The sequence below is a fragment of the Podarcis liolepis genome, assembly GCF_965112155.1.
Source record: "Podarcis liolepis genome assembly, chromosome: 2".
Lineage (NCBI taxonomy): Eukaryota > Metazoa > Chordata > Lepidosauria > Squamata > Lacertidae > Podarcis > Podarcis liolepis.
Window position 1 is genome coordinate 90384754 of NC_139555.1, and position 25045 is coordinate 90409798.

Here is a 25045-nt window from a genome sequence, read left to right on the forward strand (position 1 = left end):
ATTTTTCTACTCATATTGAAATACTGCCCCTCAGTGAGGCCAAACTTAGATTCACAAAATGTTTAGGGGTATGTGTACCCCTGCGTCCCCCCAGAAAAAAGCCCTGCTACTTCCCATTTACGTATCTCAAAGCACTTTACAATATACATAAACACCTTAAAATCAATAAACAGCAATACAGTGGTACCTTGGCACTCAAATGGCTTGGCTCCCGAGCAAATTGGCTCCCAAACATCGCGAAGCTGGGAGTAAGTGTTCCAGTCTGCAAATATTTTTCGGAAGCTGAACATCTGACATGGCTTCCGCAGCTTCCGCTTGAGTGCAGGAAGCTCCTGCTGCCAATCGGAAGCCGTGCCTTGGTTTTCAAACAGTTTCGGGAATCGAATGGACTCCCGGAATGGATGAAGTTCGAGAACCAAGGTACCACTGTACTTAATATATCCATATTTTAATAACGCATATGGGGCAGACCAGGTGTTTAAGTTTTTGTTTTGCTAGTGGGAATCTTGCCTCTGACTGATATTTTACATTTGTCCTTGATCTGGTTACACTTCCAAAGTTCTATCCCCTTCCTAAAAGGTGGAGACACTTAAAGGGGCAAGACATCTTCTCTGGTTCTATCATTGCTATGAAAAGATCCACTGGGAATTGTGGGAATCCAGCTCTGATGGTTTTCTCCCACCCTGCTACACATTTCCTATGCATTTCCCATACTTGATGAATTCTGAAGCAAGGAATCACTAAATGTAGAGGAGGGCCCATCAGTATTCCGGGAGCAGGGCAAGTAGATCTCTAGCCAAAGGGGAATAGCAGGAGTGACAGAAAAAGAAAAAAAGAGCCTGGGGGGGCAGGGGGGAGATAAAAAAGAAAATAGCAATCCATAAAAAGCTCTACAGTTGTCATGAGCAGACCAAGTTCACCATAGCTCTAATGCAGCTGACCCTGTGAAAACAATACATGCACACCACTTTTTGTCTATTTGTCATGAAGAGCCCTGGAGCCTGGGACTGGAGCGGGAACATGCCTGTAGGATAAGGTGACAGAGAGCGCTGGGCTTTGAAGCTCTTGGATTTTTCCTCCTTTGACCCAAGAGCCCCAGGACACACTTCCAGCTGCTGTTTCTTCTTTGTCATGCCCTCAGGATTGATATCAGAGGAGAGGAACGTACATGCCATAGAATCTTTCATTCTTTCAGACCAATGTGACAGGAACATTAGCAATTGCACAGATAAATAGCTGAGAGCAAAAGAGAGAGAAAGGCTTTCAATTTCGGATCCTTCGTGAGGGTATTTCCTTCCGTCTTTTTATGAAGGTAAAATAATTGCTTTTTCTCTTCCTCCTTATGCAAACTTAGCATCAGGTGGTCTTGCAAGTGGAAAAAACAACACCTACACTCACCTGCCCAAACCTTACACAGACGTCTCCTACATTTCCCAACATTTATAGCTTCATTTTGAGTTTCTCTTATTATTATTAATTTTTGCATGTGTTGCAAGAGAAAGGGCAGGGGTGTGGGAAGAGCAAGGTCCAGAGGGTATTACGCTGGTTGAATAGAACATTCATTCCTTTCACAGGTGTTCCACCACATCCTCATATTGCAAACATGCCTCATCCCTGACACACAACCAAGAAATACCAGCAGTCTCACACATACATTTCAGTTCCATGCAACAGTACAAGACCAGCAATATTCCAGCACAGTACTACAGCAATGTGGCACCGTCTTTCTTGTCCCATCCCCAGGTGATGATACCAAAAGGATAAATGCACCAGCTCTGCTTTCATGGGACTGTAAGGGTTGGCAGTCAGCCAACCAGCTGCTTAGCCTCACTTATTAGAAATCAGTCTGCTTGCTGACCTTCCCCCCCCCCCCCCCCCGTGTACACACACACACACACACACACACACACAGAGAGAGAGAGAGAGAGAGAGAGAGAGAGAGAGAGAGAGAGAGAGACGTTGCCCTACTGCCCTGAGTCCTGAGGAGACCAGGCCAGAAGGGGTAAGGGTTGGAGGAGTTGTCTGCTGACAACCATGGGGACAGCAGGTTGGGACACCTGCTTAGAATGACATTATATTAAGACATCACAGTTACAAATTCAAAAATTGTATGGTTAAATGGATCTAATTCTATGGTTCTTTGGAACCCGGCCTACCTCTTTATAGTAGTTCCTAATGTGGTTGATGAAAGAATGAAGACTCATAATTTGAACTCCAAAAATGTTTTGCAACAAGTAGCCTGAGGTGAAGGCTACCCTTATGGAGCAAATAAATGAGAAATCCCTCTTTTTTTATTTCCTAAGGAGGAACGTGCAACACCCAGTACCCAAGGAAGCAGTTTCATTTCATTTACATCCCTGAACTCTATAAAAAACTAACCAACAATGATTACTCTGTGCAAAAGTAAGCAGATGAGAGAATGCTGCTGTTGCTGTTTGATTTAACATGTCAATATTCTATTTCGATAAAGTATTTGTATTCAGTGGGAAAAAATGCTGAAAAATATAATGTCTCTCTCCCACCCCCACCTCCACGATCTCCTGAAGCGGTTTCCTCAAATCAAGCCCTGCTCAAGTGTTCAGCATGAAAATTGAGGAACATCTGTATAACTTATTTGGAACTGAATAAAGGCATCTATGGTTTCCTTTGTGTTCCTGGCTGAGCTTAAAATCAGTAGACATTATGCTTTACAGAAAATAATGTTATTATGTTTGAAGGGATTAAGGGCCTCATTATGATCTTTTCACACAAGACACTAGTTTGATTGTTTTTTGGCATTCAACTTCCAGTGCTAGGCTTTGCTTCTACACCATTTCTCTGGACAAAATATTACTTCCTCTTACTAAAAGCAAATTGCAAAAGGGGAACTTACAGTTTCTGAGCGGCAATGTTTCTAAGCATATATTTATGCAAAAATTCATGTATAAACTGCCAGAGTTTCTCTAATGTTCAGGTACTCAGTTCTGTCCATGTGAATTTACAAATTTATCAGTCCAGTGTTGGTCACGACATCAAATGACAATAAACACTTGGATCATGTCCGTTCCCCACACACACACCTGTCCAGAGATAATGTCTGCTTCAGGCTATTAGGGACAAAACCTGCAGTCAGATGTAAAAAATCCAACAAAGAGAGTAGATCAGCATGGCCAAAATAATGCACAGCTGGGTCTATTTCCCCCCGTTTAAATGAATTACAAGAAGACTGACGTGTAACGGGGCAAACTGGTCCAAGATCTGGAACCTCAAACCATTTGGGGTGGTATGAGCAAGGCGAGCCCTAGATCTGCTGTTTGGGGCCTCTCACTCTCTTTGTATCATCTGCTACTCTGGAAATGGAGGGTGTGCTCTGCCCTGCTCTCTTATGATACTATAGAACTTCTGCCTGCAGGCAATGTTATATACACAGCCCTATTCCTTCCTCCAAACTAGACTGGCCTTGCCTCAAGCCTTCTGAAACTGGGTGTGCTCAACTCACACTTTCATGTCAGCTTCATGAGAGGAAGCTGGAAGCACCGGAAGGATGAGGAGCACAGCCTTGCTGACTTAAGCCTTCCTGGGAATCCTGCACGATATTGCATTCATTAGAATTTGTTTGCCCATTATACCTGTAAAAAGTAACAGGAAAGGAAGAGGAGCACATGAATAATCCATTAAAGGAGATGGCACCCACTGATGGGCTCTTGACATCTCTACAACCGTGGAGGTGGTCTCTACGCCCCCCTGCCCCCGCCCAATATTTTCATTGAATTTTAATAACGACAAACACATTTAAAAAAATTAAAATGAAAGAAAGAAAAGGATAAGTTGTCACAATTGCCAATAAAGAAATACAGGATACAGCTATGGAAGATAAAAAATAACCTTGAATCAAAACATTTGCATAGACCTGTGGTAACTTATACTTACTTCTGAAAGCAGGATTACACCTCTGCCCCCACCCCCACCCCACCCCGCAATACTCAGTTTACCTTGGGGAAAACTATCACTAATCACTGTCCATATTTAGGCATGTAAGCTATTGTCTTGTATGGGACCAATAAACACTGACACTGCTATCTGCCTCGCCCACCAGTGGTCATTCCACCTGATAACATGGGTAACCAAAATGTAACATAATGTAAGTGTTGATGTCCACAGCCCTTCTTCCTTTGCAAAATGAAAAGCCATTGGGGAAAGATGTTATTTAGCCTCCTCACTATACTGCATTTAGTATTTTAAGCCCTTAAGAGTAGTAGCAGCAGCAGTACTTCTTACTTCAGCAACCAAAAGGTACAAAGTAAAGTTTAAAATAACTAAACCTTTTTTGTTTTGTTTTACTCCACAATTTGTGGCTTTTGTGATGGGCATGTTCACATCTATTATTAATGGCACATTTACACAAAATGATTCTGAAGTTAATTCAGCTGCACATGAATGAAAGAGAGGCGTTCACCGATCTAGAACGGGCAGGAGTTGGTGCATGTGGTGAAATAGAATGCACAGCATTGCACCAAAAACAATAATAGTAATCATAGAATCATATATGCCCTTTGAATTATTTATAGTTGCAGCTCGTTTGATGTTAAAACAAAATCAAGGTATAGGCATAGGGGAGGGCTTTTAATAATTAGACTTTGCTGTTCAAAATATTGCCAGCGGAATGGCAATTATTTCATTTTAGCTAGTAGGTTGTCATTTTAGCTGGGAGGTTGACTATTATGTAATGTCACAGGCAGGACAAAGGATTTGGTATTCAAATTCTGCTGGCAGTTTTACAATTTCTGAAGAAAGAAAGGAATAGGTGTCAACATGATGCATTCAATGCCTTGCAAAAATATTAGCTTTTAACATTTAGCTGGAGGCCGTTAAATGTGCATGACAAAGCCTTGTGCCAATAGATGCAAAGCCCAACATTCTATCATATTCTAATGCTGCCAAGAAATAGTCAGGAATAGATGGGGGTATGGAGATAGAAGGCTCAGAGGCGGGAGAAAGGGGTCAAAACCGGCTCCCCTCTTTTGACCGGGGCTGGGGCAAAGGAGGCTTCAATCTACCTCAATGCCTTTGCAACTTCACTAGATTAGTAGCTGCCACCCTTATCCCCAGAATGAGCTGTTCCAAAGGGCATTCTAGGGGGGGAAATGAATGCAATTTCCCCTTAGAATTTAAGAATGGGGTATGGGATGGAGGAAGGAAAGTAGCCCTCAATCTATATTAATGGTTCCCAAACTTCAAATTTGCAGATGACACCAAACTGGTGGAGGGTAGCTAATGCCACAGAAGACAGAATCTGGATTCAAGAGGACCTTAACATATTGGAGAGCTGGGCTGACCATCACAAAATGAATTTCAGTAGGGACAAATGTCGGGTTCTACACTTAGTCAGGAAGAACCAGCTACACAAATATAAGATGGCAGACACATATATGGATGAACAGTAGTGAAAAGGATCTAGGGTTCTTAGTAGACCAGAAGCTTAGAATGAGTCAACAGTGTGATGCAGGAGCCAAAAAATGAAATGATATTCTAGCCTGCATCAACAGAAGTCTAGTGTCCAGATCAAGGGAAGTCACAGTCCTGCTCTATTCTGCCTTGGTCAGAACACACCTGAAGTACTATGTCCAGTCCTGGGTGCCACAATTTAAGTAGGATATTGGCAAGCTGGAACATGTGCAGAGGAGGGTGACCAAGATGATCAAGGGGCTGGGGGGGGGGAAGCCTTATGAGGAATGGCCGAGGGACTTGGGTATGTTGAGCCTGGAACAGTGGAGAATAATTGATAGCTATCTTCAAAGGGCTGTTTCGTGGAAGATAGTGCAAGGTGCTCCTGAGCATAGGACCCAAATCAATGGCATCAAGTTGCAAGTAGGGATACTCCAGCTAAACATCAAGAAGAACTTTCTGATGTTCCTTCCAGTAGCACCTTAAAGACCAACAAAGTTAGTTCTTGGTATGAGCTTTCGTGTGCATGCACACTTCTTCAGATACCAAGAAGTGTGTATCTGAAGAAGTGTGCATGCACACGAAAGCTCATACCAAGAACTAACTTAGTTGGTCTTTAAGGTGCTACTGGAAGGAATTTTTTTATTTTGACTATGGCAGACCAACACGGCTACCTATCTGTAACTTTCTGGTGGTAAGAGTTGTTTGACAGTGGAACAGATTCCACTGGAAGGTGGTGGACTCTCATTCATTGGAATTTTTTAAGCAGAGGTTGGGTGGTCATCTGTCCTGGATGCTTTAGCTGAGATTCCTGCAGGGGGTTGGACTAGATGATTCTGTGTTTCACTGATTCTGTGCTCCACTCTGTTCTGTTCTTATAGCACAAGCAGAACGCATCCACAATTGGTGTGAACCTGGATATATTTCAATCATCCCCCCACCCCATGCAGTTCAGGTTCAGTAATATCTTCTCTTTCTTTCCTGCTTTGTGGCTTCTGTGTATTTTATTTACATTAGTTTTCATTCCTCTGTACAGGCAGGATCGACCCAGCAAAAGAGGCTAGAATAATCACACGGGGGAAGGGGGGGATCCTTGCTTTCTGCATGAAACATCAAAGCACCAGCGCTTGCAGGCTTCAAAGAATTCCTCTGTGACTGGAGACCTATCTCCGGAGGTGCCAACTTTTTAAAAAAGTAATTTCTGCCTAAATGAATACATCACCATTATGATGCAGTTTCATCTGAATTTAATTTGAGTATTATCCCTCCATTGTGAAGACACTGATTTTAATAACTGAAAATTCCACAAAGGATACTGATTGTTAATTATGCCTTAGCATTCATCTGTATATTCCTATTAGAGATACAGGGGTTACAGCAGCATGAATATAGTTTTCATTCTATCCAAATGGCTGGTGGCATGTTCCTCACTGAAAATGAACATTCAGCTCCCTAAGTAATTTATATAGAGCATGATTATGGCCTTGGGCTCTTTCTGTTCAATATTTTAAATTAGATGCATACCTTACAACCGCAACATAGCTGACAAAATACAAATTTTAGGGGGGATTTTGATGCAACAAAAAATGATAGGTTAAATCAGGTCAACATCAAACATCTTTTTTGTTGTTGTTTCAAGAATCATAGTTTATTAATTTATGCCCTTCTAAGGAGGAGATAATTATTTCAATCTGCCCTAACCTTAACCCGAAGATCTCAGTAATTGGAATCTGAATATATTATTAACCAACACACCTCTGAATTTCTTTTGCTTTTGGTAAACATCTCACATGATCTTTCAGGAGCAAGGTGCATTAAACATATTTGAAGACCCTTGAGAAGCATGTGAGTGCTTTATGAACACAGAAACAAGGATTTTTGTGTAGACCTGTTCACCACATAAAATCACAATAAAAAACAGATAAAGAAAAATCCAACCCCCCCAAAACTACAACACATTTAAAAGGGCATCGTATGTCGATCAGCCAAAGGCCTGGTTAAAGGCAACATTTTCGCCTGGCACCTAAAGGTATAATGGTATAATGAAGGTGCCAGCCAAACGTCCATGGGGAGAGCATTCCACAAACAGGGAGCCACTGCAGAAAAGGCCTGTTCTCATGTTGCCACCCTCTGGACCTCTTGTGGAGGAGGCACAAAAATAAGGGTCTCACAGGATGATCTCAAGGTCTGGTAGGTTCATATGGAGAGAGGTGGTCCTTGCATGTATGTAAATAACGAGTTGAAGAAGGAGCACAGGGTCTCAGAATGATAACTTAAAAAATATTTTTAACACCTAGCCTATTCTCATCTCCTAATTTACACATTTATTCTAATAAATTTATGTCTTGCACATTCTGCTCCTTTTGTCTGTTTTTAAACTTTTCCCTTTTGGTGTATCCCACTGCAATTAATAAACTAATTTAAATACAATATTATGGGCCACTTTGCAGATTACATTTTTAGGTGTACACCCATAATGTTTTAAGTACACATCATGAATGTAAATTATGAAGGTGGCAAGCATGTTTGCAAACTTATGTGTTAAATGTATAAGTATTGTCAAGGGATGCGGGTGGCACTGTGGTCTAAACCACTGAGCCTCTTGGGCTTGCTGATCAGAAGGTTGGCGGTTTGAATCCACACAACGGGGTGAGCGCCCATTGCTCTGTCCCAGCTCCTGCCTACCGAGCAGTTCAAAAGCACGCCCCAAAGTGCAAGCAGATAAATAGGTACCACTGTGGTGGGAAGGTAAACGGCATTACCGTGCGCTCTGGCTTCCATCACGGTGTTCAGTTGTGCCAGAAAGCTGTCTATGGACAAATGCTGAATGCCACAACCCCAAAGTCGCCTTTGACTGGACTTAACCATCCAGGGGTCCTTTACCTTTTACCTTATAGGTATTGCCAGCATTTGTTTACTTATTAAGAAACATACATACCACACATCACCAAAAGGCTACATAGCCTATATTACAGTATAGTGAACAATATAAACTAACACACACACACACACACACACACACAGAGAGAGAGAGAGAGAGAGAGAGATTGCACTAGGTACCCCTAGCAGTGATGGAGAAATGTAATTCAGCTTGCATTTAAAGGTGATCCTACCTAATTAATACATTCCAAAACAATACATGAAACTGACAGACAGATTAAGTTTAAAGGGAAAATGGAAACAATCTAGATAATTTTGGACATCATCCAAATTAAACCATTGTAAGACTTGATCAGATATGCATATTCATCACTTATAGGTAAGTATAACCTATGAATGAACCATCTCAGAAGAAGCATCATGGGCAGAACTTTCAATTCACCCCAAAAACAATACTTTTCAATTGATTTGGCAAACTGACCTGGACTCAAACCTAGTATGAGAATCACTCTGTGAAGTGAAATGTTGATAGAACATTAACTTCTCTGCCTTAATTTGATGCAACTGTATTTCAAAGACATAAAATGATTGATAGAAGCTTTGTGCATTTCTTCTCGTTGCCATCTTAATACTGTCTTGGGGCTCTTCTAGAGCTCTGGTTATTTTAGCATTAATTTGCTAATGAACATTTCTCACTGTTTTATCTGGGAAGAACATAAATTTGTGATAGACTTAAGAGTTTCAGGATAATGTTTTCTTTTGTTTTGTTTTAAGCCCACTCTCTTGAGCCATTACTTATTCTGGAAAAAACAAGTCAGCTTTTCTAGCACACTGAAATATTTAGCTGTGTTTTGCACTTTTGCTTTCCAGAGATAACAACACCTGGAAGAATGGTTAACAGAGAAAACAACAGCCACTCAAAACATTCTTAAAATTATTTAGTAGGCCCCAAAGCACCAGGCTTCCTACCTTATATAATTTCAGCTTCAATTTATTCACTTCTTATTTATGTTGAGTGCTAAATGGAAGTTGTTTTTTGTCACTAAAATCACTTAGATTAAAAATCCCACCCGCTTGGCCGGCACAATATATTTTACGGACTGAAGCAAAGGGCAAGATGGCGATGGGGCAGCGTGCACCAGTTGACAGCAAGCTAGTTTAGGGGTATATGACAGACCATGAGGAACATGGAGTTCTGGTCTCCAGCAGAAGGAAATGGTTAGGGGACTCGGGAGGAGCAGCCATAGCTGTCCCCATCACTTGCCATCTTTCCCTAAGGATACAGCCAGCCTTCTAAAGGGAATCCTTGTACAATCTTTTCCCTGCATGCTATCTAGTAGGCTTGTGAAGACCTTGAAGTACAATTTTCAACAGGTTTTGTTTTATTTAAAAGGTGAAGAGAACCCTGCTTCCCCTTGCCATTCATTTCTAAAGCATGTCTGAGACTGAGACATGTGTCAGGTCATTAAATCCAGCAATAGCACATTGAATATTTTAAAATGTTAGATTGCCGCAAACTAGCTCAGAACAATTTTGTGGAAGAGTAACATGGCTGTAGTGTAGCTCACCCCCCCCCCCAATGCTATATTTTTTAACATCATGGGCAACCATTGCCAGTTCTGAAATGAATTTCTTTAAGCTTAAACTCAGTAAATGGGATGCCCACTTATTAAGGACTTTGGCAATTTATTTTCTGTCTTACTTTAACTGATAAAGAAACCTAGTAGGACATACCAAGTAATATCCAAAGAAGACAAGAGGTTAAACATATGTTCTAATGCCCCCCGCTAATAGCAACTGGTGTTAATGGAAGATTCCCTCCCAAAGCAAATAGCAGTTTTAAAGAAGAGGTTTTAGTCAGGATCCCAACAGAGGAGGTAATGTTAATCTTCCCCTCTCTACCTTCTGCAAGCCTCCACCTCAACAGTCCTCATTCCCCAAATCCAAAAGTTGCTCTTTCCATTTTTAAAGGAGGCACATGAAATGAAAAAAAAATGTATTAAGTATCCTGTCTAATTTTGTCCTAAATGTGGTTTGGGCTGGAGAGTTGAAGAAATGTAACATTATTTTAGTACAAACTAAGGGTATCTTGGATACATTTTGATGAATATAGCTTTATTTAACAATACACTGAAATTATTAACCTATACACAGAAGTAATTTATTGCTAATTAAAATTGTTTGCATGTATGTGCATGGATGGATGTAGATGGATTCAAGAGAGGTGCATATGTGGCTTAGAGCATTACTACAGATGTCAGTTTAGACTACAATCAGATTGGTTAATTATTTTATTACTTTCTTAAACAATCATTGATCATGCTGATCAATGGTTTTGGAAGCTTAAATAAGTAATGCTAAGATCATTTTCTCATAGTTCCAGTTCTAAGAAGTCTCTCACACCTGCAAAGCCCATGGACAGGGGCGCCAATTTAGGCCCCAGATTATGGGTGCCCAGCAGCATGCCAACGTGATGTGCCATCATGATGTCACGATACGCTATGTGCGCTATGTGTCACAACACATGAGGCCTCAGCTACCATCTGTGAGGCCTTGGACTCCACCCCCAAGGGCTCCCAAAGCCTCAGGTGTGACCTCTGGTGCTTCATGAGGCCCTGGAAATCATGTTGAAGACCCTGCAAGGCCTTGGATGCCACCTCCAAGGCCCCGTGAGGCCTCAGGTGCGACTTCCAGTGCTTTGCAAGGCCCTGGAAGTCATGTCGGAGGCCCTGTGGTGCAGGTGCTGAGCACCCACGACAAAATTTAAGTGGGTGCCTGGGCACCCAGGGGCCCCTACAGCAGTGGCAGAGCTTCATGCTCTGGAACCAGGGGGCAGAGAGCAGGAGGGGAGGGGCTGGCACGCATCCTGGGGGCATGGCGTGCTGCCCGTAGGGGCATGGTGCCCAGTGCGGGCGGGGGGGCAGCAGTGATGGCACCCCACCGGGATTGCGCTGCCAGAGGCGGTGTGCTCCCCCCGCACCCCTCTTCCTCCACCAGTGACCTACAGTTGGCCCCAGTGCCCATGGGTAAGAAGAACTGCTGCCTAAATAGAAAGCTCATGCAATTCCCACTATAGCATGAGGGAACCTAGGCAAAGGCTGTCAGATCAACATTGTAAAAGTTAAAGGGCATTTCATGTTGTTTTTTAAAGATCTTACAGAGCTACAGTTCCATGCAGTTGTAAAGCTGTACAATCTAAAGTAGCATTAGTCCCTAACAGAGGTAAATGCAAGTAAAACAACAACCCTATTATCACTAGTGAGGATCTGACCACATTACAAGTCATAATTTTTGTCAAGTTATGAATCCTACATAAATTGGACAAAATCTCCTTCACTCTGAGATGTCAAAGTATCTTCACAGTTTTGTAGAGCTGTACAACTAAACATAGCCTTATATTTTGGAGAGTAAAGTGGGGAGAGAGCAGAGGAAGCATGGGACAGTTGAAAGCTCTGTATTATAGTTTAGCAACCTTGACAAATGGTTCCTTGGAAGGCTTGGGACACTGACATCCAGGAATATATTGTTGCTATAGCAACTACTACATCAAGCATTTGTTGATATGGCACACATTCACTTTCCTGGTGAAACACAAATTAGCCTCAACAGTCAAGCAATATTTCGCAGGACAACCAAACAGGGAATAGCACCCCATCCCCCTAAATGTGTTGTAAGTACAGTAATATTTTGCAAATGTGACATTACTAAATACAGCTTTTTTTATGTGCCTGAGAATTACATTGTGTAGGGTGAACCAAACGAGTCCCATTGGCGCAAGCTCTGCACAAGGCCTTCAGCTTCCACAATGGTGTCCTCCACCACTCTCCCCATGCTCCCAAAATTCACCCAAGGCAGTTGGGAGAACCCCCAGAATAGCACATGGGAGGAGGAAATGCTGGCACAGAAAGGTTGCTCACCATAGCAGGACACCCAGCCATTGTTTACTTTGCCTTTTCCACACTTTCAGTGAATGTGTGTGTTTACTCATTCTGCCAAATGGACCTGGCACATTCTCATTCTCCCACTGTTTTGAATGAAAAGGCCATTTTTTTAAAAAATAAAATGTCACCAGAGGAGAGAGGGTAGTTGGTTTCAACAGCAAATGGGATTAAGGGCTTCACATTTCCTGCTAGTAGAGATACACGGAATGGGAGGATGTGACAGAGGCCTCTGCAACTGGGACATGAAAGCAAAGGTTTGTCTAGAGGCGATGAATTAGCTGCTTATATTCCTCACACTTTCCCCACTAAGCATACTCAAACACAGAATCAACGTTAAGAGATTACTAACGCCTTTCAGATAATGATAGTTTATAAAAGTTCAAAGAAACCTAAATATATCCCCAATTAGACTTCGCAGCTAGATGCAGTGAGATATTCTTCTATTGGATGCTTGAGCACAGGAAGAGCAACGCAGGAGAGCAAGTCAGGCTGAGTGATGATAGACACAGCTTCTGTGGGAACACAATGATCAATGCCAGCTCCTAACCATGCTACTCTTCACTGCAGCTAGGCAGAAAGAAGTATGCATACTGTTTCTCTTGCTCTATCCATATACTTTTAACATTTTCTGATACACCCTTTTTTCTGCTAGAGCACCTTGCCTACAGCTTTACAGACACAGACATCTCAAAGAGTGCCTTGACATCATTTCAGCACGTTGAAAATTATTGATAAGTTCCAAGATCATAATTCTAGCCACCTTCCATGAGTGCAATACTGCTAGATAAAATGGATGGCTTGGGTTCATATGTAATAGTCAAAAACCTTGCAGAATGCACTTCTGACAACAAAAGCACTTGATCCTCCCACACATCCTCAAAACCCAACCTAAACATGAATTTCTTTAATGGATGCTCAGAAAAATACATGATTGAAGACACACATTAGCCTCAAGGAGAGTTTGTTCTAGTATGATAAGCACTTTCAGATTGCTTCTGCAAAGAGCTTTGTTTTCTCAGGGCCAAAATTTGCCTTAGGGTATATTTGTGACTATGGCTAACTTTTTTTAGTTTGCGTTGTTAAATAACAGCTGTGGGGGAGCACAACATGTGGGTAAGGAGGAGAGTTAACCCTTGATCCACACTCTGCCATTTCAATGAAAATCACCCTCCTGAAGCTGCTGTTTGCTGTGGGAAGGCAACTGCTATAGTGGTGTGAGGGTGATTTTCCTTAGGACTGTGGCACACAAAGGGATGTTTAACCCTGCTCTTCACATATCATAGCCTTGACGGCAGTTGTTGTTCACCCAACAGCAACCCATCAAACAGGCATATTAATTCTGATCTTGCATTTAATGAAATATAATTTGGCCCCCAGACCAGTGTTGTGGGATATTTATAACTTTCTACCTCCAGGGAACAGTGTCAACAATGCCTGCTTTGCCAAGGAACACTTGAGCATAATGAGCTAATGAGCTTTGCACATAAAGAAACTCTGTGTAGGGAAAAGCATAAACAAATCCATGTGGATCATTGTGTGACAGAGTGAATGTGACTTCCTAGTATGTGCTCATGTAACAAAATATGAACAGGCATGGGTATCGCATAATGCTATACGGATAATGATATAAAGGTAAAGGGACCCCTGACCATTAGGTCCAGTCGTGACCGACTCGGGGGTTGCAGCGCTCATCTCACTTTATTGGCCGAGGGAGCCGGCATACAGCTTCCGGGTCATGTGGCCAGCATGACTAAGCCGCTTCTGGCAAACCAGAGCAGTGCACAGAAACGCCATTTACCTTCCCGCCGGAGCGGTACCTATTTATCTTTTTGCACTTTCACGTGCTTTCGAACTGCTAGGTTGGCAGGAGCAGGGACGAAGCAACGGGAGCTCACCTGGCTTAAATGCATACTGATTTCTTGACAATGTGTACTGGCTTAAAAGACTAAGAACTAAAAGACTAAGAACACAAATACAGTAAGAATTAAAAGGCATGTGTTGGAAAAGGGAGAAGCTTTCAGAGAATAATTATATGCTTTGTGTGTCAGTCACATGAATAATTTGCTAGAGAACTTGCTTGACTCACTCAACTCCTTATCGTCTCACTTTGCTATTCTAATATTTTGATTCAATTTGGCTTATTGATTTAGCTGTGCTTGGCTTGACCTTACAGGGGCTGTTTTTGCTCTTTTCAAGTGCCACTTTGTATTGATCCTAGTATAAACCTATAGCTTCTATAATTGGTCTAACACTTCTCGGAGGCTGCCTTTGCTCCTGATCAAGGTATCCACAGATCTGGGGAGAATTTAAAACAGTTTTGTTGTCCAGGCCAATTATATTGGCAGCATTATCACTAGCATTCCATTTGTACAACACTCGCTGCCAAAGGGAGAGGTTAATAAGCTGTGCTGCACCACAGTGTTTAGTTGGACAGAAAATGGTGAGTCGGGGATGTCAGCTATTCTGAACTCCCCATGGCTGTGGAGAAAGACTTTGATTCAGCTGTTCACAATTCAATTACAAGGAAGTCATCGTTCTCATAAGGAAGAAAGCTAGCGCAATAAGATCTGTTAAGGGATCGATCTCTATAAGAAGAATGCCTTCAGATGAGCTGATGTGCTAATTGGTGGTAAGGCAGTAGCATGGGCACATGCAGTGCCCGGATTTACATATAAACTAAGCAAGCTATAACTTAGGGGCCCACTATCTTGGGTTCCCCCAAAAAAATTAAAGGAAAAAAAACAACTGGATGTACATTTCCAAAATATAAGATAAAAAACTAATAAAATTAAATTTTTGTTTTTGCCAAATGCCAATGTGTTTGCATTATTAAGTTTGTTATGAATAAAAAATCATTTTAAGTTAGAGCTTAATAATTATTTACTATTAATATACCTCTTCTTAATTGTATTTCACTATTAATATACTTCTTCTTAATTGCATTTCAGTTCAACAATTACTTTGGTAAAATACATATTTTGTTCTGTGCAAATGGCTTTAGATACCTATTAGGTCCATATATTACCATATAGTATATATTCAACACAAAAAACAGTGACAATTTGTTGTTGACAAAGGACAGCTGGACATATAAAGGGCCCCATTACCTTCAGTAGCTTAGGGCCTCATCAAACCTAAATCTGGCCCTGGGCACATGCGTCACATGGTTCAGATGGTAGACCGGGAACAACAGTGGGTGTCTTTCTTTTCCCCCATCTGCCATCCATGGGTCTGCCTGCCTGTGGCTTCCACCTGTGTCTGCTCACAGGGCTGCCTGTAATTGCCAATGGTGCCTTTGCCACTGCCTTCCCGGCTTCTGCTAGCCAGCCATGATGGGGTTCTTCCTCAGGTGAGATCACAGTAAAAATCTCATGGGTGCCTGCACTACTGCCATTGTGGCTATGGCAGAAACTATTTCAGGGGCATGGAAAGTGGCAATGACCCTGTATTTCACTTTCCGTAAGCATTTCATCCAGTAAATTCTCCCCTGTGATGACTCTTCACTGACTGTAAGAAGGCTGTATACAAAATCACAAGGTAGTCTAATTTAACACTGCAGCTTATGGTCAGTGCCACATTTACGTATAAGGTAAACAATCTATAGCTTAAGGCCCCACTCTCTTTGGGGCCCCCTAAAATATTTAAAGGAAAAAAACTGCATGTACATTTCCAAAATATAAGATAAAAAAATAAAATAAAACCTACATACAGCAACAGTGTTTTGTGTTGCGTAGGCTAAGTAATGGGCCCCACCTGCTAGTCTGCTCCCTAAAATATCACTGCTTTGCTCATTTCTATATACTATATAGGGTGCCTACATTCTGCATGGTTACATGGCAGCATGTGCAACTGGCTTTAGATACCTATTAGGTCCATAAATGACCATATAGCATATATTCAACACAAAAAACAGCAACAATTTGTTGTTGACAAAGGACAGCTGGATATATAAAGGGCCCCATTACCTTCAGTAGCTTAGGGCCCCATCAAACCTAAATCCAGCCTTGCTTATGGTAAATGGCTTTACCCAATAGTCTCTGAATTAAGCAACCACGTTACCTTCAGCTTTTAATCGGCTACACTCTCTTATGTTGGTTTGTATGATTTTTATTTTTTAAATTGCTTTGTATGTTAACCACAAAGTGTGATAGAAATAATTTTAACTAAATAAATCATAGGAGGGCAGAGAGGTACTTGACCTCCTGTGTCTCCACAATATCACAACAGCATCTATATTCTTCTTCTTTTTTAATATTTCCTTTCCTCATAGTTCCAAGAAGTTTCACAAGTCTGAACAAGAAGGAAGGGTTGTAAGGACACCTGCAGTTCTTTCCCAAACATTTTCTCCTTCCATTACAAACCCAATTCCCTCACCACAGTATATATCTCTTCCCGTCCTGTTAGCACAGAAAAGATTCTGCTGAAAACTAATTTTTAATTGGAAGACAGTGATTAGTCTAAGTAAATTATATGTGTATAATTGGGGTTAATGCTGGCCACACACAATGTGCTTGTTCTAAAATCAGAATGTGCACATTTTAATATATAAATCCCTATTTCTTAGTCACATTAAAATGTGCTGGTCACATTTATATTATTATGTCTTATAAAAAGATCAATATCAAGACAATTTTTATTGCTTCTGATTTAAGTTCCTGAATACTTTCTAATATTAAAAACTTCTTGAATATAACAAAGCCTCCAGAAATGTTACCATTAAACTATCAATAGCTCTTGTTCTCTTCACATTTTCATATAGTGTAATTTTATTCCAAGGCATCATTACAGTCCCTTATTATATTATATAATATAATGCCATTTTTCAACATTTAACGTTGTAAGAACTAATAAGGCCAGATGTTATCCATGCCAGTATTATAGGAAAACCTAAATCAATATATAGGGAGCACAACCCAATGTGCATGTACTTGAACATTTCAAAATGCATTCAGAAGGGATTTGAATCAGGAAAATGGTACAAGGAGAAACATTCAAAGGCCTAGCAATACTATTATCTTAATGCAGTTTATTTCCCAGTATTAGAAATTATGATCGTTCCGTTCACAAAACTCTAGACAGCACATCTAGTTTGGTCAATTGTTTCCTGCTCACAGAATCAGCCTTGATTTTATGAATAATTACCTGGTTAGTCCACTGCTGTAAATGGAATAGGACTTGCAAATGTTACCTGCACGTGGCCTTCTAACAGGTGAGATCAATGAATCACACTGTACCCTGCTTTGTTATACATATGTGCAGTGTCACTTACTAAGCTAAGTGATAACTGTCTCCGTAGAGACAGTGGCGGAGCTTCATACTCCAGCACTGGGGGGCAGAGAGCAGGCGGGGAAGGGCTGGTATGTGTCCTGGTGCATGGTGCGCCTCCCTCAGGGGCGTGGCATGCATCCTGGGGGCATGGCACATCGCCTGCAGGGGCGTGGCACCCAACACAGGCGGGGGCAGCTGCGATGGCACACCACCGGGATCACGCTGCCAGGGGCAGTGCACTCCCCCTGCACTCCTCTTCCTCTGCCCGTGCGTAGAGATATATCATATATATGTGTGTGTGTGTGTGTGTGTGTGTGTGTGTATATGTGTGTGTGTGTGTGTGTGTGTATATATATATATATATATATATATATGGTCTGATTACAAAACATGGTCTTCTGACAATGATTGCTTCAGATCCCAAATTCTGCAGGCAGAAGGAAATTAAATTTAAAAAGTAAAAAGAAGAAGAAGCATACAATCTAGTTTTGTCTGAGAAATGGTTATAATAATAGGCAAGTACAAAAGCACGGAGCAAAACTTGTTTGGATGACAAGTCTGTTATGCAAGTATATATACTCCTAGGAGTCAAAATGCATTTGTTAACAACAAATCATACCAACCAACCCAATTTTTCTTCTTTGATGTGGAAATGGGTATAATGGACAAGAAGGACTACTGTGGATATAATGTATCCTGACGTTAGAAAAACTTTTGTCACCAATTCAGAAGACATCCTCCTAACTAAATTGAAGAAATGCATATTAGAAAGTGGATACAATATTGGAAGCAAAACCCAAAAGCGTTAAAATGGAAAATATATTTCCAAGGAAGTTGCGGAATCTCCTTCCACTAAGGCACAATAAAGTCAATTAGAAATTCATGCATATGTTTAAATCTAGAGTACTCTTCAAGCAACAACTCGCCTTCCTTTGCATCACTGTCGCTGCAGCCTTCCATGTTCTGGGGACTGAACTTTTGCAGTGGAGATCCGTCTCTATTTTTTGTAGGCTCCCTGCACAATTTATAGCTCTGATCTTACAAGATTTCATATTGCACAGGGAACCTACACAAGTAGACTCCCCATTGAAATGTGTACAAGTCAAAAAAACAGCTTGGTTAAGGCAACACTGAACCTTCATATTTAGAAATTGTAGCCATATTTCCCACAACAAAAGCTGCAATCTTTTATATACTTACCACTGGCTATACTCTATTCATGTTAATAGGATTGCACCACAATACCTAGTTTGAGAAACGCATCTCGGCGATCCTTTGCACCCCGTGATTCTGAATTCCCAAAATGCAGATTAGGACACAAAACTAGTTTTAATAGATGTTGACTTTATATCCTGTAATCAAAGCAATGAGCTGTCCCTCCCATTAAAATAGTAACATTCTATCCATTATGTTAAAAAAAGGTGCAGCTCAAACAGAAGGAACCGATGGATCAGCTGATTCTTACTGACCATCATCTGACACTTCATCAAACAAATGATTTACAAACTAACTGCAGGAGGGGCGAGGCAAATACATTGTGTATTGCTGCAGCTGTAAGGAACCATATTTGGTCAAGCCATTTAGCCCATTTCCAGAAGCACGTTTAAATAAAAATTTCCATATATAATCATCCCGTGAGTTACTTGATTTTCACCTACCTTTTCAGCTGCATGGGAAGTGCAAAAAAATATTGGAATAAAGGCAAGCCATACTATACAAGTCGTGTACATAGTGAATCCAATGGGTTTGGCTTCATTAAAATTCTCCGGGACACCCCGAGTCTTGATAGCATAGACAGTACATGTAACCATGAGGAGAATGCTATACCCCAAAGAACATATGATTTGTAGATCCGTAATGTCACATTTGAGGACTCCTCTGGCTTGATCTGGTTCCATAGGCTTATGCTCATCATAATCTATTATACTGTTTGGTGGGTCAACTGCAAACCAAATAAAAACCCCAAGAAGCTGTACTGATATCAAACTTGAAGTAATTGCTAGTTGTGACGTTGGACTAATAAGCCGGGGTGCTGTCACTGATTTTTTGCCCTGTTCAAATATGCGGTAGATGCGGTTTGTTTTAGTCAACAGAGCAGCGTAACTTATGCACATCCCCAATCCTAAGAAGATACGTCGGAAGGAGCACACGGCAACATCTGGCTTGGCAATCATCAAGAACGTGATGATATAACACAGAAATATTCCTGTCAATAGAACATAGCTGAGTTCCCTTCCAGAAGCCCGCACAATGGGGGTGTCGTTGTATCGAATGAAGGTTGCCATAACAAAAATGGTGGCGATAATTCCAAGCATGGCCAAGAAGACTGGGATGACTGCCCACGGGGAATGCCACTCCAGCTTCACAATAGGGATAGGGCTGCATCCTGTACGATTCTCATTTGGCCGTTGACTGTAGGAGCAGATCTTGCAGGTCACTTCGTCAGACTGGTATTGGTATCCATCGCATAGCTCACATTGCCAACAGCAGCTCATCCCTTTAATAATCCTCTTTCGTTCTCCCGGTTTACAGGGAAGGCTGCAGACAGAAGTAGGGACCTTCTTCGTTCCTTTGCCCCACTGCATTTCATCCATCTATGGGTAAAAGAAATCAAAGTAAATAGGACTGGTTATCTGGAAGTAGTTATCAAGCAGCCCTTAGTAACGACAAAGGAAAACAAATGTGTGCACAGATGGCATCATGGAAACAATCCATTTTCTGCTAAAATTTGATCTGTGCAGATTCAATTCTGTACATATATTTGGGTAAAACGGATAGAGCCATGTTAATCCACCACTAAGTAAATGAGGGCTGTTGCTGAGAAAGAGAAAATAGAATTAAAATTTCACACAGGAAGCAAATAATAAGCAAATGATATAAAGGTTATTAGGGAGATGCTATAGGAAATAATTGCATCCAGGATCCAGGATTGTTGAAATGATGAAGTTTGTTTTATCAGCTGAAATATTTTGGCATTCTCTCTCATTTCCTTTGCAACACAATAAATGCTCATATAGCCATGCATAACTTCTTATAACCTTATAAGTCTTAGAAATATAACCTTATAAGTCTTAGAAATTTCTTAAAATTGGAAATTGTTTAATGAACACTGAAGTCTGAATTTGATTTGAGCATATTGGTCTGCAGTCTGCAAAAGCTGTGTCTAAAGCTTAAGCTAAAGGGGTTTTCACACACCAATGCAATGAATGGCCAGTGCTAATGTGCCCCCTTCAATCGAAGTCCAGAGACAGTGTAAAGGAGAAAGAGCTGTAAAGTTTAGAATAAAGGGGTCTTCATCCCTTTAGTTTAAATTAAAGAGAAATTTTCAGCTTATGCAGGACATGGTGAACACACCCACCCCACTGGCAGATTCCTTCACACGTTTCAACACACAAAAGTTCACATTAATCCCTCTTTAGTGCAACATAGATCTGCCACATGACCCATCTAATAAAAAGTAACCTAGTCTGGGGCTTTTGGATATATGCATCCGGGGGGGGGGGGAATGTAATTTCTTATTCAGAAACATTTCTCTATTAGCAGTCACTATTTGAAACTAACCAGTATAATGGGAGTATCGATACAAAATTGTATCGAAATAGAAATCTGAAACTGAAATAGAAATTTCAAAACTATTTCAAAACCGAAATAGAAATCCATGGAAAATTATGGATGCTCTTTTCCTTTCCTCTCCTTTTCTTTTTGTCTAGCAAGAATGCCCTTCATCGTACCTCTAAATTAGTAGCCTCCCAAAGCTAATCGTTTTGTTGCTTCTGGCAAGAAACTTAATTATGGAAAAACTACCCGTTACAGAAGGGCTTGCCGATCAGAAGGTCGGTGATTTGAATCCATGTGACGGGGTGAGCTCCCGTTGTTTGGTCCCAACTCCTGCTAACCTAGCAACTTGAAAGCACGTCAAAGTGCAAGTAGATAAATAGGTACCGCTCTGTCGGGAAGGTAAACGGTGTTTCCGTGCACTGCTCTGGTTCGCCAGAAGCGTCTTAGTCATGCTGGTCACATGACCTGGAAAGCTGTCAGTGGACAAATGCCGGCTCCCTCAGCCTATAGAGCGAGATGAGCATGCAAACCCAGAGTCATCTGTGACTGGACCTAATGGTCAGGGGTACCTTTACCTTTATCTGTTACAAAAGCCGCTGACAAAACCAGCAAAGTAAAATTGGGAAATCAAATGGATGCCACAGACTTTTAACAAATAAAAATAAATAATGTGTACCTGGTGTGTGGTTGTGGTCGTATGTGTGTATGTTGTGTGTGTGCGCACGTGTGTGTGTCTGTTAATATATGAGAAAGCCTGGTAATTCCTCAGTGTCAGAGCATATATTTTGTGGGTTCAAGATTGCAGGGTCACTGAAGTTGAAAAAGTTATCTCAAGTTCAGGTAGCAGGGCTAGGAAAGGAAGACTTATTTAGACCCATTAGAGTTCCTGTCAGTTAGAGTTAGCAATACTTGCTAGATAGACCTGCTGGTAGAAATTCAGGGCAGTTTCAGCCAAAACACACTTCTCTATTTCCAGAGTGGTTTCTCGCTCTGTGGTCCCTCAAGCACCATTTATTGAGGCTGCTGCTCATTTTGAATGATAGAGATTGATGACAGACCAAAAAAAGAGAAAAAATGCAGAAAGGAAAACCCTTCTTAATTCCTTCAGAACTAACATTTGTTTGAACATGCCGCCTCAGGAAGAAAAGTTTGTTCACATGGGGATTTCTGCTTACCACTTTATATTGCTATATATTGCTGGGAAATGATGGACACAAACACAAACTGGTTTTTCTTTTTTGCATGTAAATCCCCAATCTATTTATCCTATAAGAAAACAAGTTACTCATTGTAGGCAAAATCCCCACATGAGCTGTATTTGTAGGAGAATAAGGAACAAAACATGCTCCACAAGGCGTTCAAGCCCATTTTGGAACTGGCTCAAAGAGGCAGGGGGTTGAACACGAAATGGGTTAGATCAATTTGAGTAGAGGACTTGCATTTTTGACCCACACCCTTTTCAGATACTCATCACATCACATTTCTGTTGGAGAGAGAGGAACTGAATTTTAGATGCCATTCTCTCATAGATCCATTTTTGACAGAGCCTCAAATCATCTGGTCCAGTCTAATATAAATCTGGACTGGGGCCTTTAATCTCTGACAGGTGACAATCACCTCATCACCAGAGCATCACCATATGTTTTGCACAAACACCAGTGACAGGAGAGTGAAAGGTATCCATTTCCTGCAAAATATACCACAGTGCAGCCTGAATACAATCCTGAATACAGTTATATATTCTGGAACTGTGGGGCTTCAATGGATTGTACAAACTATGACTTGGATGTGTGCCCTTTAGGCCATTTGCTCAAGCCTACGAGCCTAACCAGACAAAATCTGGACCATAGATCAAAATATATTCAGCTACTCAGATTCATTCTTGACAAAATATTGGTCAGTCCACCCACTGCTAGTTCTCTGTGTGGCTCTTATGCTGTCCATGGAACCCTAGAGCACTGGGCTGATGGCTCCATGGAAGACATCAACCCCCCTCATTATTGCAGGATCTTTAATGGGAGAAGTGAGCAGAGAAAGAGAGAAGGGCATTTGAATCTTGTACATTATCTATTATCATACTGGAGGATTTACATGAGAAAGCTTGAAACAGAAATGGCCTGTCAGTACACAACCTCTTTATTTTACGTACCGGAGAAAACCGAAGGGGGGAAAATCTGAATAAATTAATTGGTCAAGAAGGTGACACAATAAATGAAACTACTAACAGCATCTGTTGACCCTTCCAAGGAGCAAGCAGATGATCTATATGAAAATAAAATATTTGCAAAGCTTATTTATCTTCCACTTACCTGCACTCACAGTCATGCTTCCTTTACATTGTCGAAGACTGCAAACAAGGTTTTAGCCATTATTGAGGGGGTCACAGTCATTTCTGGACACTAAGGGAGTATCTGTATCTTTCCCAGACAAAAACTGCTCATTTCACCTTTAAAATGAAATGGCTTTTATTCCCACTTGTCGACCTCGATGGGATCATGCACAGCTCAAAAGACTCCTTTGGAAGAATAACAGGAATCAGGTCTAGCTCATGCAAGCTTTGCTGGTATCCGTCTAATATTTTGGGGAGTGTAGCTGTGGCTGTCTCGCTTTTTATTACAAGGCTGATGCCGTTATGCAACAGAATGCAATATTAGTGTTTCCGGATGTCAGGCCTAGATATATTTTCACCTAGCGACACAGAAGAAAAGCTAGAAAAAAGCCAGGCATGGCAAAAGGAGGAGGAAGGAAATTTGAGAAAATAAGTGTTATGATAGCCACGATTTCTCTTGCTTGCTTTGATTAAAACCCAAAGGGTCTGTGTGCAGAGCACAAACCACACACAGTGGGAGTCTTCCAGCCTGCCTTCCCAATATAGCACCTTGTGTCATATTAGGAGCTTCTGGCGCTCCAGGGGGCTTCTGGAGCATATCCATTGTGGCAGGAGGGGCAGCAGCTAAAAAAGAAAATTCACAAACACAGATGCTGTTTCTTTGCTCACAACATGGAGACGGTTCAATCCTAACTCTTATCAGGATTTTAGATGCTGCCTTTCCCAACTCTACCTCATCCACAAAAGCAGGAGAAGCAGATTATACTACTATTACAGTATGTGCCCATGTCTTTGTGAGAGAGGGAGGGAGGGATATAATAATAATAATAATAATAATAATAATAATAATAATAATAATAATAATAATAATAATAATAATTTATTTATACCCCGCCCATCTGGCTGGGTTTCCCCAGCCACTCTGGGCGGCTTCCAACAGAATATTAAAATACAATAGTCTATTAAACATTAAAAGCTTCCCTAAACAGGGCTGCCTTCAGATGTCTTCTAAAAGTCTGGTAGTTGTTTTTCTCTTTGACATCTGGTGGGAGGGCATTCCACAAAGGGTGCCACTACCAAGAAGGCCCTCTGCCTGGTTCCCTGTAACTTGGCTTCTCACAGCGAGGGAAACGCCAGAAGGCCCTTGGCACTGGACCTCAGTGTCCGGGTAGAACAATGGGGGTGGAGAAGCTCCTTCAGGTGTACTGGACTGAGACCGAGACCGATTGCATGTTTGAATACGTCCTTACTTGAAAACAGCAGCAACATACTTATGTGTGGAAAACTAGCTTGTCAGGGAGACAGCTAAGTCTGAGCCTTTCCCCCCAGGACATGGTAGTTTTCCTATAACAAAGTCAACAATCCATCACACAAAATCCATCTTCGTTCTGAAGTGTGCCTTTTCGTGCTCCTGAGGCATGGCTTCTGACGACAGCAGCCATGTGGGAGCACCTGCCTTGCAGTTTCAAAGTGTGCATAAATACTGGAAACATGGCCAGGACCAATGGCAAGGGCTCTTTCCCACTCAATTGTTCTCCTCCCAGGTTGGTGATCCAGCAGGAAAGAAAAGTCAGGCCATGAGTGCCACCCATAAAATTCCAATACAGTATTCATAAGGGACGTGGGTGGTGCTGTGGTCTAAACC

The 25045-nt window shown here is 41.4% G+C and overlaps 1 protein-coding gene across 3 annotated transcripts in view; it reads right to left on the bottom strand.

Annotated features, from left to right (window-relative positions):
- Positions 1–25045, bottom strand: part of GRM7 (glutamate metabotropic receptor 7) — a 392717-nt gene that overhangs the window by 62444 nt on the left and 305228 nt on the right. For 2 of the 3 annotated variants that reach the window (XM_083491453.1, XM_083491454.1), the window contains exon 8: positions 19172–20107. The exons of the other annotated variant lie outside the window; for it this stretch is intronic. In XM_083491453.1, the coding sequence (XP_083347579.1) occupies positions 19172–20107 (936 nt within the window). The remainder of the gene's footprint in view (positions 1–19171; positions 20108–25045) is intronic. 3 annotated transcript variants of the gene reach the window in all.